At 58.2% G+C, this 14,242-nt stretch overlaps 5 protein-coding genes across 5 annotated transcripts; all 5 read left to right on the forward strand.

The window, feature by feature from the left end:
* Positions 1–68: 68 nt before the first annotated feature.
* LMJF_36_1120 (conserved hypothetical protein) lies at positions 69–1,160 on the forward strand (the record flags this gene model as incomplete). Its single annotated transcript, XM_001686632.1, has 1 exon — positions 69–1,160. The coding sequence occupies one exon, from the start codon at positions 69–71 to the stop codon at positions 1,158–1,160; it is 1,092 nt and encodes a 363-aa protein (XP_001686684.1).
* Positions 1,161–2,308: 1,148 nt separating this feature from the next.
* Positions 2,309–3,673, forward strand: LMJF_36_1130 (hypothetical protein; the record flags this gene model as incomplete). The annotated part of the gene is made up of 1 exon (XM_001686633.1): positions 2,309–3,673. The coding sequence occupies one exon, from the start codon at positions 2,309–2,311 to the stop codon at positions 3,671–3,673; it is 1,365 nt and encodes a 454-aa protein (XP_001686685.1).
* A 1,140-nt stretch (positions 3,674–4,813) lies between these two features.
* Positions 4,814–5,731, forward strand: LMJF_36_1140 (putative short chain 3-hydroxyacyl-CoA dehydrogenase; the record flags this gene model as incomplete). Its single annotated transcript, XM_001686634.1, has 1 exon — positions 4,814–5,731. One exon carries the CDS (start codon positions 4,814–4,816, stop codon positions 5,729–5,731), a length of 918 nt encoding a protein of 305 aa, XP_001686686.1.
* A 1,528-nt stretch (positions 5,732–7,259) lies between these two features.
* LMJF_36_1150 (putative endonuclease/exonuclease/phosphatase) lies at positions 7,260–10,328 on the forward strand (the record flags this gene model as incomplete). Its single annotated transcript, XM_001686635.1, has 1 exon — positions 7,260–10,328. The coding sequence occupies one exon, from the start codon at positions 7,260–7,262 to the stop codon at positions 10,326–10,328; it is 3,069 nt and encodes a 1,022-aa protein (XP_001686687.1).
* Positions 10,329–12,095: 1,767 nt separating this feature from the next.
* LMJF_36_1160 (conserved hypothetical protein) lies at positions 12,096–13,208 on the forward strand (the record flags this gene model as incomplete). Its single annotated transcript, XM_001686636.1, has 1 exon — positions 12,096–13,208. The coding sequence occupies one exon, from the start codon at positions 12,096–12,098 to the stop codon at positions 13,206–13,208; it is 1,113 nt and encodes a 370-aa protein (XP_001686688.1).
* Positions 13,209–14,242: the final 1,034 nt, after the last annotated feature.

The following is a 14,242-nucleotide window of genomic DNA, read 5'->3' on the forward strand; positions in this document are numbered from 1 at the left end:
TTGCCGTCGTCTCGCGTGGATATGTGCCATTCGTCTGCGAACTCCTCCTGCTGTGTCTAGTAGTTCCAATGCTCCGCTGTGTGTCGACGTCGCGTCCGACTCTGGCGGTGCTCCCGCGCTCCGCCGGTGCCGCCGTTGGCTCCGCAGCCGCTAGCAGCGCCGCCTATGTGGCTGCTCGACGCGGGTACCACGGCTTTCAATTCGCCAGTTTTCATGGTTGGACGCTGCCGTACGGGGGCAAGTCGACCCGTGTCACGAAGGAGGAGTTGGAGAACCAGCGCGTCTTCACGGAACGACCGCGCGAGAAGTGGGACTACCACCGCGTCGACGAGAACATCAACTCCCAGTCCGAGTTCCGCCGTCAGGAAGGGCGTGAGCAGTTCTACCAAGGCTCGCGCGAGGACAACTCGACGATGAGCCACGGGAGTCTGCACACGCCGCACAAGTACCGTCTGTACGAGTACTTTGACGAGTACACAAAGCCTGGCGTGGACAGAAAGGTGGCCGCTGCGTACGCGGTGAAGGAGCAATGGGATGCGGAGGAGTTCTACTACCCCGGCGAGGCGTGGCAGCGCAACCGTCCTGGCTTTCGTAGTGTGCCCAAGGAATTGCTGAACCGGCAGACCTGGTACCACTGGTCGCACACGCTGACCAAATGGGACGAGATTCAGCCAACCATCCGTACCCGCTCCTGGAACCCAGACTGGCCGCCGCCGGGGTATGAGGTGCCGAAGTTGCAGTGCAAGAAGGAGTTCTACTTTGGGATGGAAGAGGAGGGTCTTGTGTCTGAGGTGGAGCGGTACAGCTGGTTCCGCTCGTGGAGCGACAACAACATGCGTGTCGGGTGGCGCGAGATTCCGTTGTTCATGATACTTTTAGGTACGCTCTACCTCTTTGCCCGCAACGCCATGTCGGTGACAGCAATGCGGGCGATGAGTAGCAACATGTACTACCCAGGGCGCAGCTTGATCCGCCCATTCGGCGTGCCAAAGGACTGGGAGAAGGAGTGCTTCTGGTGGCAGAGACCGCTCGAGGAGTTCCCGAACCAGGACCAGGTGTGGTACTGGACCCAGGCGCGCTTTGGCTACATGAACTACATCAAGCAGCGCGACGCTCGCGAGAAGGCCATGGCCGACGCGGAGGCGGCAGCTGCCGAGTAGCTGTGGCTCGATCGAGGCTCCCACAGCTGCAGGCGCTCTTTCTACGCGCCGTTATGAGTGCTAGTATGTGGTAGGATGTGCATCATGGTCTGCGAGAGTAGGCACCAGCGCCCAGGCTACTGGGTAGGTGTGCTGTGGGGTGAAGGGGGTGTGTTCGCAAGTCTCTTCTAAACTTGGATGCTTACATGTGTGTGTGTGTGAGGGGGGGATGCGGAGGGGGGTACTGGGGTAAGCACCGGCTACACGGACGTAACTCTTTCGTGCCCCATTGTCCTCCGTTGGCGACGCACCATGCCTTTCCTTCTCGCCTTTTTTGTTTTCTCTAGCGAATTCTTCTGATGGATGACCGGGTGCTCGCTCTCCCTCTTCGTCTCTCTCCGTACCATCATCGCTGTCGGCGCACATTTTGTTTTGCGCACACGTGTGTGTGCGACGTGCAGCGCGCGCGTGATCGACAAGGAAACAGAACCGCCAATGAACCAGCGCTCAAGTTTTGCCATTCTGCCATCCGCGACATGCGGTCCTGCTTCGATCGGGTTGTACGAACGTTGTCCGACTCGGTTTTCCTTGTGCGCTGGCTCTCTCTCTCTCTCTCTCTGGCATGGCAGTCAAATGCCCATACGCTTATGACGCTCTCGCCACACGGAATGCTACTCTGGACTCCTGAAACCGATTCTCGGAGGGCCGGCGTGCTCATGCAAGCGCTCCAGGCCACATGTTTGTGCTCATGCGTTGCCTGTTGACCGTCTTCTCTCTCTTGCTCTCTCGACCTTGTCCTGTCCCTGTCTCTCTGCGCTTCATACATGGCACGCAACAGATCTACGGCGCACCGCACATCTCCCCTCTCTGGGAGGCACAAGGTCTGCCGAAAAGGGTGGCGATCAATTCTCGCTATGCAGTGGAGGTGTGGGGAAGAGACATACGGCCCTTGCCGGCCGCCCGCACACGCACGCACGCCCTCAGCTGCGATGAGGTACTGGCGTTCACGCCGTGAGCGAGGAGGCCGATGGGATGGCTTCTCGCTATTGCTCGTCCTGGGGGCGCTGCTGCTACTCTCAGCAAGTGTGAAAGACGGGATGGCGCAAACCGGCAGACACGGCGACGGAGCCGTCGGACCGTTTGGCCCGCTAGCGTATTCGTTTACGACGATGCAGACGTACCATCGTCATATGACATCGAGCTCAAACCCTGTCGTCATCTTTGTCTTTGACCATCAAGGCTCCGCGGTGACGGACTTCTGGGCACCACTGCTGCAGAGCGTCTCGAAGGGGCTCGATGCGTTTGGGATTGAGGTAGCGCACGCGCCCACGTCGTCCGAAATCGGGCAACAGCTGCTAGCAGCCATGAACGCCGGCAGTGGTCCGATCATCCTATTCTTCCAAGGCGTCGGCGACACGCCGGCTGAGGGCGGCAAGGGATTGAAGATGCCCATTGCGTATGACGGCAACATCGACATGGCGCACATCATGTCGTGGGGTCTGTCATGCATCTCCTCGTCGGTCACGCATCGGGTGCACAACGACGTCGATCTCGCCCGCTTCTTCGCTCAGTACCCTCAGTATCCCGCGCTCCCGCATGTGCTGTACTTTCCCTCCACGAGCTACACCCCAGGCGGCTACCTCGCTCTCAGTCAACACTTTGCCCTCGATGCTGTGTTCGGCGTCGTGCCGAATGCGTTCACCGCACCTAACGCGACTCACATTGCACAGCGGTACAACATCACTAGCAAGGACGAACTACCCGTCCTGCTAGTGCTTCACAGGTCCACAGCGGACGCTGGCGGCGGCGCCGGTGAGTCAGACCGCGTAGTCCGAATGCCGGCAGCGGCCACCTCGCTTTCCTATCGGGAGGCGCTGGCGTTTCTGTCGACACAAATCACGGACACTGTCGCCGCGCTCGTGGCGAAGGCAGAGTCTACGCAAAATCAGCACTTCCTCGAAGTAGCAGAAAGCCGCCGCGTGTACATGATGGGGCAGCTGATTGAGCGGCAGCATGATATTGTGGAGGAGGAGCGACTGCAGATGGCACGTGAGCCGATTCTTGTGAAGGACCAGGCTGTCTGGGCGAAGGAGTGTGTGCAGCTGCCCAAGAAGCACCGCTGCGTCGCTGCCTTTGTCGACTCTGCGCAGGATTCGGCGGCAAAGGACAACGCTGTAAAGGTACTCTCGCTTGTCTCCGTCAAGCTACTGGAAATAATGGGGCGTGAGGCGCAAAAAGTGTCGCTCGTCGTTGTCGACCGGCAAGGTAGCGATGCCGTGCGCGAGTACTTTGATGTGGGCCACAACGGCTTCCCTGATGTGCTTTTCCTTTCCTTGGACCGTCCCGCTAAGTACTACAACTTTGTCGGCACCTTCTCCGCCGAGGGCGTGACGCAGTTTGTGGCATCTCATGACGCGCAGCTCACACAGAAGGACGTGCGAGGTGGACACACCTTTATCCCGCGTATGGTGCCGAAGCTGGAAGAGGCGGTAGCGGTGCCTCGCAGCGGCGATGAGGATAAAGACGACTTGTAAAATGGGCTTCTGCGAGGTGTCTTTTTATGCTGTGTTTCTTGTCCGCCTCTCACGCGCCGTTTTCCGTGAAGGCGACAGACGCGAAGGGCGGTAGCCGCGTTTACTGCCCGGATCGGGTAAGCGTCTCTTTCACTTCTCCCTCCTTCCCCTCCCCCCGCTGCGGCTGATGTGTGCCTGCCAGTGGTGGAGCGTAAAGCGCTGTGCATTGGGGCTGGGCCGCTGTCTTTTCATATTCTTTTTGAATGCCTTCTTTCTCTTCTCTCTCCCTCCTCCGCTGTCTCCTCCTCGGCTTCCCGCCGTGTGTTCAACACTGAGCGGATGGTGCGTGGAAGGAGGAGGGAGAGAGGGAGGGAACGTGAGGAAGATGCCTATGAGGGGATATCGGTGACGTACCTCGAGTGGAGCGGAGGAGGTAACCCTGTGCAGACAAATATATAGAGAGAGGAAACGAAAAGAGGGGCGTGAGGCTAGGGAAGAAGCTCCTGCAGCGACAGCGCCAGCTCTCGAGTCTCGCTGTCGCAGAAACAAGAGTTTAGTGGCGCATGTCGCTTTCTTCCTCAGCGGATACCTCGGCCAGCTCTTTGTGCTCTCCCCCTCCCTCCCCCCAAAAAACGGTTATGGGAGAGGAAGCAGCGTTTCGTCTACTGCTTCTAGTTGTCATGCACAACTGTGTAGATGCCCACTTTACTGGTAGCCGTGTGGAATGTGACCGTTCTCGTCTCTCGTGCTCAGCGCCGCCAACGCAACGCTACGGCTACTCGGGGACATGTGGCTGCCATGATCGCCCTCCTTGACTCTACTGTCCTACCCATTCACACTTCCCCCCCCCCTCCCCACCACCACCACCACCACCACCATCACTGCGGCCTATTCTGTCCTCGCCCCCTCGACCTTCTTGTTGGTGGTCCGCTGCAGGACCGCGATCTATGTTTTCAACGTTACTGTGACAACACGAAACGCAACAGCGAGAAAGAGACCGCACGACTCCACCGGCACGACCCCTCACGCTGCCCATCGTAGGTGCACGCGCCCCATGCAGCAGTCGCTCGGATTGAAGTAGTTTGCTCGTTTGCGTCACCTTCCCGCCCTTCGTTTTCTTGTGTATTTCCTCTCGCAGCCTCTATCCGTGACCCCTCTGCGATGCTTCGTTGCACCGCCTCTGCGCTTTTCAAGTCGCTTGCCGTGTGGGGCGGCGGCACGATGGGCAGCGGCATCGCGCAGATCACAGCTCAGGCGGCTGTCCCGGTGACTGTGGTGGAGGTCTCGCAAGCGCGGCTGGACGCGTCGCGCAAGGCGATCGAGACGTCGCTGCTGCGCATCGCCAACAAGCAGTGCAACGGTGATCAGGGCAAGATGAAGGCATTCGTGGACACGGTGCTTTCTCACGTCACGTTCACGACGGACGAAGCCGTTGCTGCTGGCGGCGCGGAGCTGATCATCGAAGCGATTGTGGAGAACATCGGCGCGAAAAAGGAGCTCTTTGGCCGCCTGGACAAGATGGCGCCGAAGTCGACGGTGTTCTGCTCGAACACGTCGTCTCTGAGCATCACGGAGATGGCGTCCGCAACGACACGCAAGGACCGATTTGCCGGCATGCACTTCTTCTCGCCCGTGCCGATGATGAAGCTGCTCGAGGTGGTGCGCACAGAGGAGGTGAGTCCAGCCATCATTGAGCAGCTTACCGCCTTCGGCAAGAAGGTAGGCAAGATACCTGTTGTTGCGAAGGACACGGAGGGCTTCATCGTGAACCGCCTTCTCGTGCCGTATCAAATGGAGGCGTGTAGACTAGTAGAGCGTGGCGTCGCGACTTTCCAGGATGTGGACACTGCTATGAAGTTCGGCTGCGGCTACCCGATGGGACCGTTTGAACTTTGTGACAGTGTTGGCATCGACGTTATCAAGTTCATTGTCGACGGCTGGCATGCTCAGTACCCCAACGAGCCGCTCTTCAAGCCCTCACCCCTAATTGATGAACGGGTTGCCGCTGGCAAGCTGGGTAAGAAGACTGGCGAGGGCTACTACAAGTACGACGGCAAGGGCCGCAAAATCGAATCCTGAAAGAAGGATCTTTCCGCCACACATTACGTTCTGTCCTGAGGTCCCGGCACAGCCTTCTTCATACGTGCAACAAACACTCAATTTTTTTTTTGATTTCTGCCGCGTGTGGAGTCGTCAAGGACAAGGATGCAAGACACGCAAACCATATTGGTCAAATTTTTTTCCATTGATGCAACGCATCCCTTTGTGTGCCTTACGAGAGGAAACGCGTGGTGTGGTCTTGTGGTTTTCTCGAGGCTCTCCTCATGCAATCGTGCTCGCTGCTTTCCATACACGATCGCCCTCCCCTCTTCTGTGTTCATCGCTGATGCGGGGTATACGAGGGGCATCGCTGTCAACTTACGATTCGGCTCTACTTTAGTGTGAGATGTACCACTTGCTTGCTTTTCCTTTGTTGTTCAAAGTACGAAGTAGCTTGTGCAAAACAGCAACTTGATGGCACCACGCGTTCACGTCAAAGTTCGGTCCTTCGCGGGCAGCGAGGCAGCGTCTTGTGTGTGTGTGTGTGTGTGTGTGTGTGTGTGTGTGTGTCTCCATGCGCGGTTCTCTTGAGCGTGATGTATTTATCGGTCTTCCTGCCTGCGTCCCTCTCGTGTTCTTTTTTTCGTTCATTGCCGCATTTGCGCCCCCTGAAGACGGGTGACACCGCAGCATGGTATCACCGGGTTCGGTACTCACTCTTTGTGAGGCGTCCAGGAGCCTGCAGCGTACCCTCGAGCATGGTTGCCGACTCTTGGTATCGACGGACAGCCCTGTGTTGTTCATGGCCAACTGAGACGTGAGGTTATGATCGCATGCGTACGAGCTCACTATGAGCCATGTCGACCGTTCAGCAAGCATTACCGAACATGAAAGTCATACCAATTCGCCTCAAAGCGCGTGTCTACGAGAGACGCGGCATCTCTCCTCGATCCGACCGGGGTGGGGGCTTTCATGGGGCAGAGATGCCGGAAGCGGGATGAGAGCACCGCTGACGTGCACCACCGAGTCCTCCAGAGCCGCTCATGTGAGGCGTCGCCGCACCACGTGATGACATGCTGCGGACGGAGGCGACTGAGAGGGAAAAGCATGGCACACAGGCAGGATGTGCGGGGCCTCGGAGAGCCCTGGCCGGAGGCTGGCGGCCTTCCTCTCTGCGCGCATCCGGCATGCACCTGGTACACCCACAGCCTCCGCCCTCGAGCATATCACCCTGGACGCGGCCCGCTTTAGAGCACGACATGCAGTCCACGCCGCGTCTCCGTCTACTGCCGGTTAGACGCTTGGCTCCATTTCAACGGTCGGACGACTCGTCCGCGGCGAGGAGGATGTAGCTGTGGCGCAACAGGGGTAGGTGCGCTGTGATTGCGTACGCGTCGAGAAGTTGACAGAGGAGAACATTGGCTTCGGTGCTCGGCGTCGTTTGTGAGGAAACTCTCTGCCTCCCTGACTTGTGTGTAAGCCTGCGCATCGTATCCCTCTCGTTCTCCCCGCTCCTCTGCTTGTGCACCAGCAACGTTTCGCTCTCCTTTACCTCGTCGTTGTTCTCATGCACTTGTGTGCGTCGTCTTTCTCTCTCTCCTTCTCATCTGTTCTCTGTCAACTCCACCGCGCACTCCGCAACACTCCCCATACACATCTCTCCCCGAGCAGCACCGCGTTTGTATGTTTGGCACTTTGCGCTGCCTCTGCGTGTTGCCCTGTACCGTCCCGCGCCTCTAGTGAGGAAACAAAAAAAGTTTCGCGGGCCTTCGCTTGCTTGTTTCACTGCTCCGTCATCGGCCGCCTTCCCTCTCATCGAGCGACACACTTACCTCTTCGTACAGAAATGACCGAGTACGCTGGGACCCAGACCACAAGGCACGCTCAATCGCTGAAGTCGACGCTGCCGGCAAGTGAAACGAGGGGGAGTATGCCCGCCGCCACCGCTCTGCCGTCGATGAGGGACATAGGCGTGTATCCCAGAGCACTCCCGCCCCTCGGGGAGAACGAGGCATGCAGCAACAATAACACCACGTGCAGCATCCAGCACGACTTTGATTCCTCGGCAGCGGGGAACGTGCGCACAACCGCCGCCATGGGCGCAACGGTTCCGGCTTCCTCGTTCTGTTCGACATGCACGGATAAAGATCCGTCCGGCGGTCTGCCGCTGCTGCGCGTGGGCAACTCTGCGCCTCCTCCGTTGACGCCGACAGCCCTCGTTACCACATTACCGGCTCTGTCGGGGCAGCACGCCCTTCACTGTCCTCGTAATGCAACCGCTAGCACTGGTAGCCCCCGCGTGCCCGTCGGCCTTACACGTGCGAGCCTGCAGCACCACGACGAAAATGACGCGTGCCCACACTTGCAAAGCACGGGTCAAGGCGACGAAGCCGCCCTGCGGTCCAGCCAAAGAGCGTGCAGCCTAGCGCCCACGGAAAATTACGTCAACCAGCTCGCCGATCAGCGCCCGGCACTCGCTGTCGAGCAGGGTCCGCGAAGGGGTGAGGCAACGCCGAGCCTACATGCAGCACCATCCCGGTCAGATAACACGGAGGTAGATTTGCTGGCGCGCCAGCTCGTGCAGCATACTGTTCTTTGGTCGTCCATGTGCGACTCTGTTTCCGGCTGCGCGTCGCCCGCACGTGGTCGTCGTGGCGAAGTCGTCAAGTCGACGCTGCGAGCCGGCAGCGTGGGCACGGGAAGCGGCGCTTGCCCGCACGAAGCGACAGCGACCGTGCCAGTCCTCAGTACGACCGCAGCAACGTCCAGCCCGTCATGTGTGGGGATCCTAAACTCTACCAACGTGCACAGCTCACACCACGACAAAACGGACAACGCGACTGCAGGCAGCTCTCCCCTCACCTATGCAGACAACCCTACCTTATCGACTCGCGAGACGTTCCCGATCCCTCGCTGCTGCCCCGATGACTTACTGCGAGGTGACGACAAGATTTGGATCCCCGGCAAACCGCTGCGGATCGCGTACGTTACGTGGAACATGGCAAGCAAGAGGCCACGCACCGGCGAGGTTTCCGCCCACTGTATCTACCCCAACGCACACTTGGTGGTGGTCGGCACCCAGGAGAACGGTCCCTATGTGATGTCGAACAAGCGCCAGCGCCGGTGGACGAAAATCGTTTCGCATGCCTGCCTTGGTGGGCAGTACGAGCTGGTCGGCCAGCACCATATGTGGGCGGTGCAGATGCTCGTTTTTGCTCGTCGCCGCGACGTGGCTCACTACATCTCGCGGGCCCACGCGTCGCACGTGAAGACGGGGCTGCTGAACGGCCTGGGTGGGAACAAGGGCGGCGTTGCTGTGGGACTAGTCTTATCTCTGACGCCTAAAGACGCAGCGCCCCCCCATCGTGCGAAAGCACATCTGACCATCACTTCTGCTACGCGGGCCCCACCGCTGAAGAGTAAGACGTCCGGGGCACGAGGCACGTCGATAAAGGGATCCGCAATCACCCCTCAAAAGCCCGACAGCTCAATGGTAACGGGGAGAGAAACTAGCGCTGCTTTCATGCTGTCGAAATCCTCAGCGGACTGCGGCGCTGGAGCGCCTCCGCCTGTGATGAGAAATCCGTATATGCTACACGACGCTGACGACGAATACGGTAAGCTGCTGCGCAAGCGCAGCTTGCCCGATGCCAACAGCACAGGTAACTTCTTCTGCGACGACGGTGACACCGTCTTAGAAAATGACGGGGTCTTCTCGCCTGCCGAGATGATGAGCCGTAACACCTTATCTGAGCTGACGACTGAGCACGCCGATGCCGACCACTCTCACCGGCACACACAGCGCTCCGAGAACGGCACGGATCGGCAGGAACGTGGTGGCGGCGACGACGACGACGCTTCAAGTGACGGCAGACCAGATAGTGTCACGCCGAATTACATGACGCTGCTGTTCATCACCGCGCACCTGACGGCGCACCAAGGTGCTGTCAGAAACCGCAACAAGGACTACCGGAAGATTGTCTATGGCCTGCAGCTGGGCCGCCGCGGCCCGTATCGTAAGTTCTTCAAGCTGCTGCTGGGTCGGAAGAAAGTGCTGGAGGGTGACGATGAGGAGGAGGCAAGCGATGAGGACGACGAGGCTGATTGTTGGGAGGACAACAACCCGGAAGAGGGTGTGATGCCTTTAAGGCTGCCCGTTGTATCGGGAGTGGAGCGCAAGCGAAAAATGCGCCGCGACGTGACGGAGGAATTCGACCTCACTTTCTTCGGCGGCGACCTGAACTACCGCATCAACGGCACTCGCAAGGCCATCGAATACGTCATCCAGCACCACAGCAACATTCGATCTATCCTCATCAACAATGACCAGCTGAGCCTTGAGCGGGCCCGCGGGAAAGTGTTTCAAAGGTTCCAGGAGGGTGACCTTCTCTTCCGCCCAACATACAAGTACGAAGTATCGGCTGGCGGCGGCTTCACCCTTAACGAGTACAACTTTTCGCAAAAGAAGAACCGCATGCCGGCCTACTGTGACCGGATCTTGTACAAGAAACGGATGAGCTCGGCCGCCCGCCGCATCACCATTCGGCTCTACACAGACGTCCCAAATGTCCGCTCGAGCGACCACCGTCCCGTTGTGGCCCTCTTCGACATCGGCACGCGGGCCTACACCGGCTGAGACAGTGGGTAGGCGTAGATACTTGCTTCCAAGGAACTCTTGTGTAGGCGAGGGTGCATCTTTCTTGAATGTATATTTGTTTTCTGCCTACGTGCGTGCTACTGACCTTTTTCAGTCTTTTTCTTTCTGTCGCACACCTCATCGTCAAACCCCCTCAACGCGGGTGCGCGTTCGTTGTGCTCCCCCCCCCCAAAAAAAAAAACACACACAAATATATACATATATATATATATATATATACAGAGCAGCGGCGGCGGCGGTGTAAGTTTCTCTGTCCTTGGTGTTTGACTGGTGCGACTCCTCTCCCTCCCGTCTTCTTTTTCGTTCATTCTGCTTGTTCGTGTGTTGCCCATGTGCTGCCTTCACCCTTTTGTTTGCTTGTTTTTCTGCTCACCGTGTTGTTTTTGGTTGTTATTTGACATTCGTGTGCTCGGTTTTTTTTTTGCGTTTGCTTTTCTTCTACTTTGGTCTCTCGTCTCTGCAGCGGGGGTTTATGTTGATGGCTGTAGTGGTATCGTTTGTGTTGGGAGGAATCTTCGGATCCGCAGGTCTCTCACTCGATGCCCATGAGATGCTGTGAGGCAAGGCGGCACCTTTTTTTCCGTCGGGTACAGGGGATGTGACTGGACTCCGTGGTGCTCGAAGCGCGGACACGCATGGCGACGGCTGTGCAGCTCGAAAGCAACACGAAGGAATGTAGGAACGCACTTTGGTCGTGCTTGCGTAACGAGCGCCGTGTGTCGCTTCTCTTGCTTTTTGTTGTGTGCTGCCAGCTGTCACGGCTGCCTACTCGAAGCTGCTTCCTCCTTTCGTTCTTTTTTTTTTTGCGCTTATGACATGATCGGCACTGTCTTCGAGCAAAACTTGTCCGTGGCCGCACCTTGCCTAACTTTCTCTTGCTGAGCACACCTGTGTACAGTGGACCCCGCGTCTCTTCTGGTGAAGCATGCGCACGCCTCCCATTCACTTGCTGCTTCTCTCTTACTGCTTTTTCTGCCGCCGGTCTACACAATGTGGAGCTGCAGAGGGGCACGTGCACGCAGCTGGGTTCGCACCTCCCTCCCTTGCGTTCTCTATTTTATGCGGATCTCACCACGGCGCCCGCGACGGTGGTTCTGCTTGGTAAGATGGTGAGCTGCTCAATGGTTGGTGCCGTTCTCTCTGCCTGGACTGCGCTGTCGCAACGAAGAAGCTGAAGGGGGAGGAGGGAGGGGGGGGGTGGAGTGACGAGGGCATCACTCGTGTGATTGCGAAGGTTTGTTGTACATCTCTGGAGCGAGAAGACAGCGACAGAGGGCGACTGAACAATCCCCAACAAATAGAACCAAAAAGCTTCAACGACGGATAACCAAAAAAAACAAAAAAGGTGAAGGCCAACCCGTGTCACGTATGACAGTGCTCAGAACGCGTATAGACGCCTCAGTGCGGTTTGCGGTCTAGATTTTTTGTGTTCTTTCAAAGTGCGTGGAAGAGTCGACAATCGGGCTTGGGTAGCGTGAGCTCTTTCTGGTTGTTGCTATCACGATACTGATTATTATCGTTCTTTCTCGTTCTTCTGGTTGCACTTCGTATCGTCTTTCTTTTGGTTGGTTGGTTGCTGCTGCACTCCCTACTTCACCCCGCCCATCCACACCTCCACACACTCTCTCTGCGGGCGCAATCCCGCTTACTTGTTCGCTGCCCGTATGGCCTCGGTGTGTTGCTGCTTCGTCTTTGTCCGTCCTCACCAACGTCCCCGCGGTGTCTCTCTGTCGCACACACGTGTAGATGAAGCCCCACAAACAGCAGTGCACCCGCTCCAAGCATCCCATTCGGCCCCACAGCAAGCCCGCCACCACACACCACAGTCCAGGTCCTCTTTTCCAGAGCACTGGTCGACCCTCCGCGACGCGAATGCGCTTTGTCCGCCCCGCCACACACGCGGCGCCGCACGGCCGCGGCTGGTACGAGGCGATCCCAGAGCGCCTAAAGGTGACCATCGACGACTACTTCAGCGAGGCCACGCACTGCTACAGCGATGAGGAGCAGGAGTGCGCTCGCATGACGGGCTTGATTGCTCCGCACGCCGGTATGAGCTACTCCGGCCGCACCGCCGCCGAGGCGTTCGCGGTTTTTCGTGAGTACCTGTACGCAAAAGGGTCCAAAGGCAGTGAGCTGGAGCGCATCTTTATCCTTGGGCCGTCGCATACAAGAGGGTTTGAAGGGTGCGAGCTCTCCGCCGCCAGCGCGTACGAGACGCCGTTTGGGCCGTTGAGGGTAGACACGGCTGTAGTGGATCGTGTGATAACTGATTTGCGCAAGGCAGGGGTAGGGGCGGCCACGGCGTCTCGCCGCACGGACGAGGCGGAGCACTCGATCGAGATGGAGACTCCTTACCTCTCCCACATTCTTCACTACCCACCAACGACGACCGGTGCGCCGGTGCAGCCGGCAGCGGGGCGCGTGGCAATCGTGCCCATCATCGTTGGCTGGACCAACAGGCAGGACGAAAAGGCTATCTGCGACGTGCTGAAGCCGTACATGGACGATGCTCGCAATTTCTTCATCTGCAGCTCTGATTTCTGCCACTGGGGTGAGCGCTTCTCCTACACATACCACTACAAGCGCTCCGAATATCCAAATATCGGCGACTCCATCATCGCCATGGACCACGCCGCCATGGAGCTGCTGGAGAAGCGTGACTTGGAGAGGTGGTATGCCTACCTGCAGATGACCAAGAACACGATTTGCGGACGCGCGCCGATTAGTATTGGCATGCAGCGCTGGGCAAGCAAAGGGAACAAGGCGCGGGTGAAGTTTGTGCACTACTCGCAGTCGAACAAGTGCAAGGACGCAGACGACTCGTCCGTGAGCTACGCCGCGGCCATCATTATGGAGTAGATGGTGCACCCCCACCCCGTGTAGGCCTTGTGATGCCGTTCTATCCTCTTTAAGAACAGCAGGGGTGAACAAAAACGAAACCGCCGCACAACCGTGTCGAGCTACACACGCAAACACACACATATATATATATATATATATACATACTAGTCCCGTTGGTCAGGACAGTGCGCTTCTCCTCTTTGGCGTTTTGCGCTCATTCCAATCTTTTCTTTGGCCTCCTTTTGGCATCGCTGCTTTTTTTTTGTGTGTGTGTGTCTGCTTGCCATAGTCAAACGCCCTGTACGCACACATCTGTTCCACCGACTGTGGGCATCCGTTTGCTACGCCATTTTGCTCTATGAAGTCCCTCCCTTGTTTTTTTTTTCTGTCTTCCGCACTTCTACCTACCGCGCCTCTGTGCATCGATGCTGTTTATCGCTGCAGGACTCGATCCTATTCTGGGTTCGCTACCACAGCACACACAATATGCTGCGCCACCTGCTCTAACTGAGAAAGGTGGGTGAGATAAAAAAAAATCTCTCTCCTTTCTCGGGGGTCCCTACGCCCCTACAGCTGCGCCTCCTTGACATTCTCCCCTTTGAATTATGTATGTGTGTTTTTTCTGTTGTCGTTTTTCTGAGCTCTGATGACCAGCGGAGGAGAGGGGGGCGCCGCGTCGTGGCACCACGACCCAGCCGCCCCGGCGCACAGTGCGTTTGCGGGGACGCCAAGCACCTACGGCGTCAGGTGGGGCTGGCGTGAAGAGGGCCGTCAGAGCGATTGGTCGCTACCGGCGTCGGCGGGCAGGTGCCGGGATGGCGCTGCGCCGGTGGCACCCGCGAGGCGGGGGACACGCCGGTGCCACCCGTATGATGCGGCAGAGCGTCAGTGCAGCTCGACCGCACCTCACACCCGGCTCTCGGTCTGCAGTGGTGGGGTGGTGGTGGTCGTGGGGAGGGACCTCTGCGCCGCTCCGGGGGAGCGGCGGTGGTGAGAAGAGTTTGGGGCACAGGCCGTGCTCGGGTGGCTGAGTCAGCGCCTCGCGGCAACGC

The sequence above is a fragment of the Leishmania major genome, chromosome 36 (assembly GCF_000002725.2).
Source record: "Leishmania major strain Friedlin complete genome, chromosome 36".
NCBI lineage: Eukaryota > Euglenozoa > Kinetoplastea > Trypanosomatida > Trypanosomatidae > Leishmania > Leishmania major.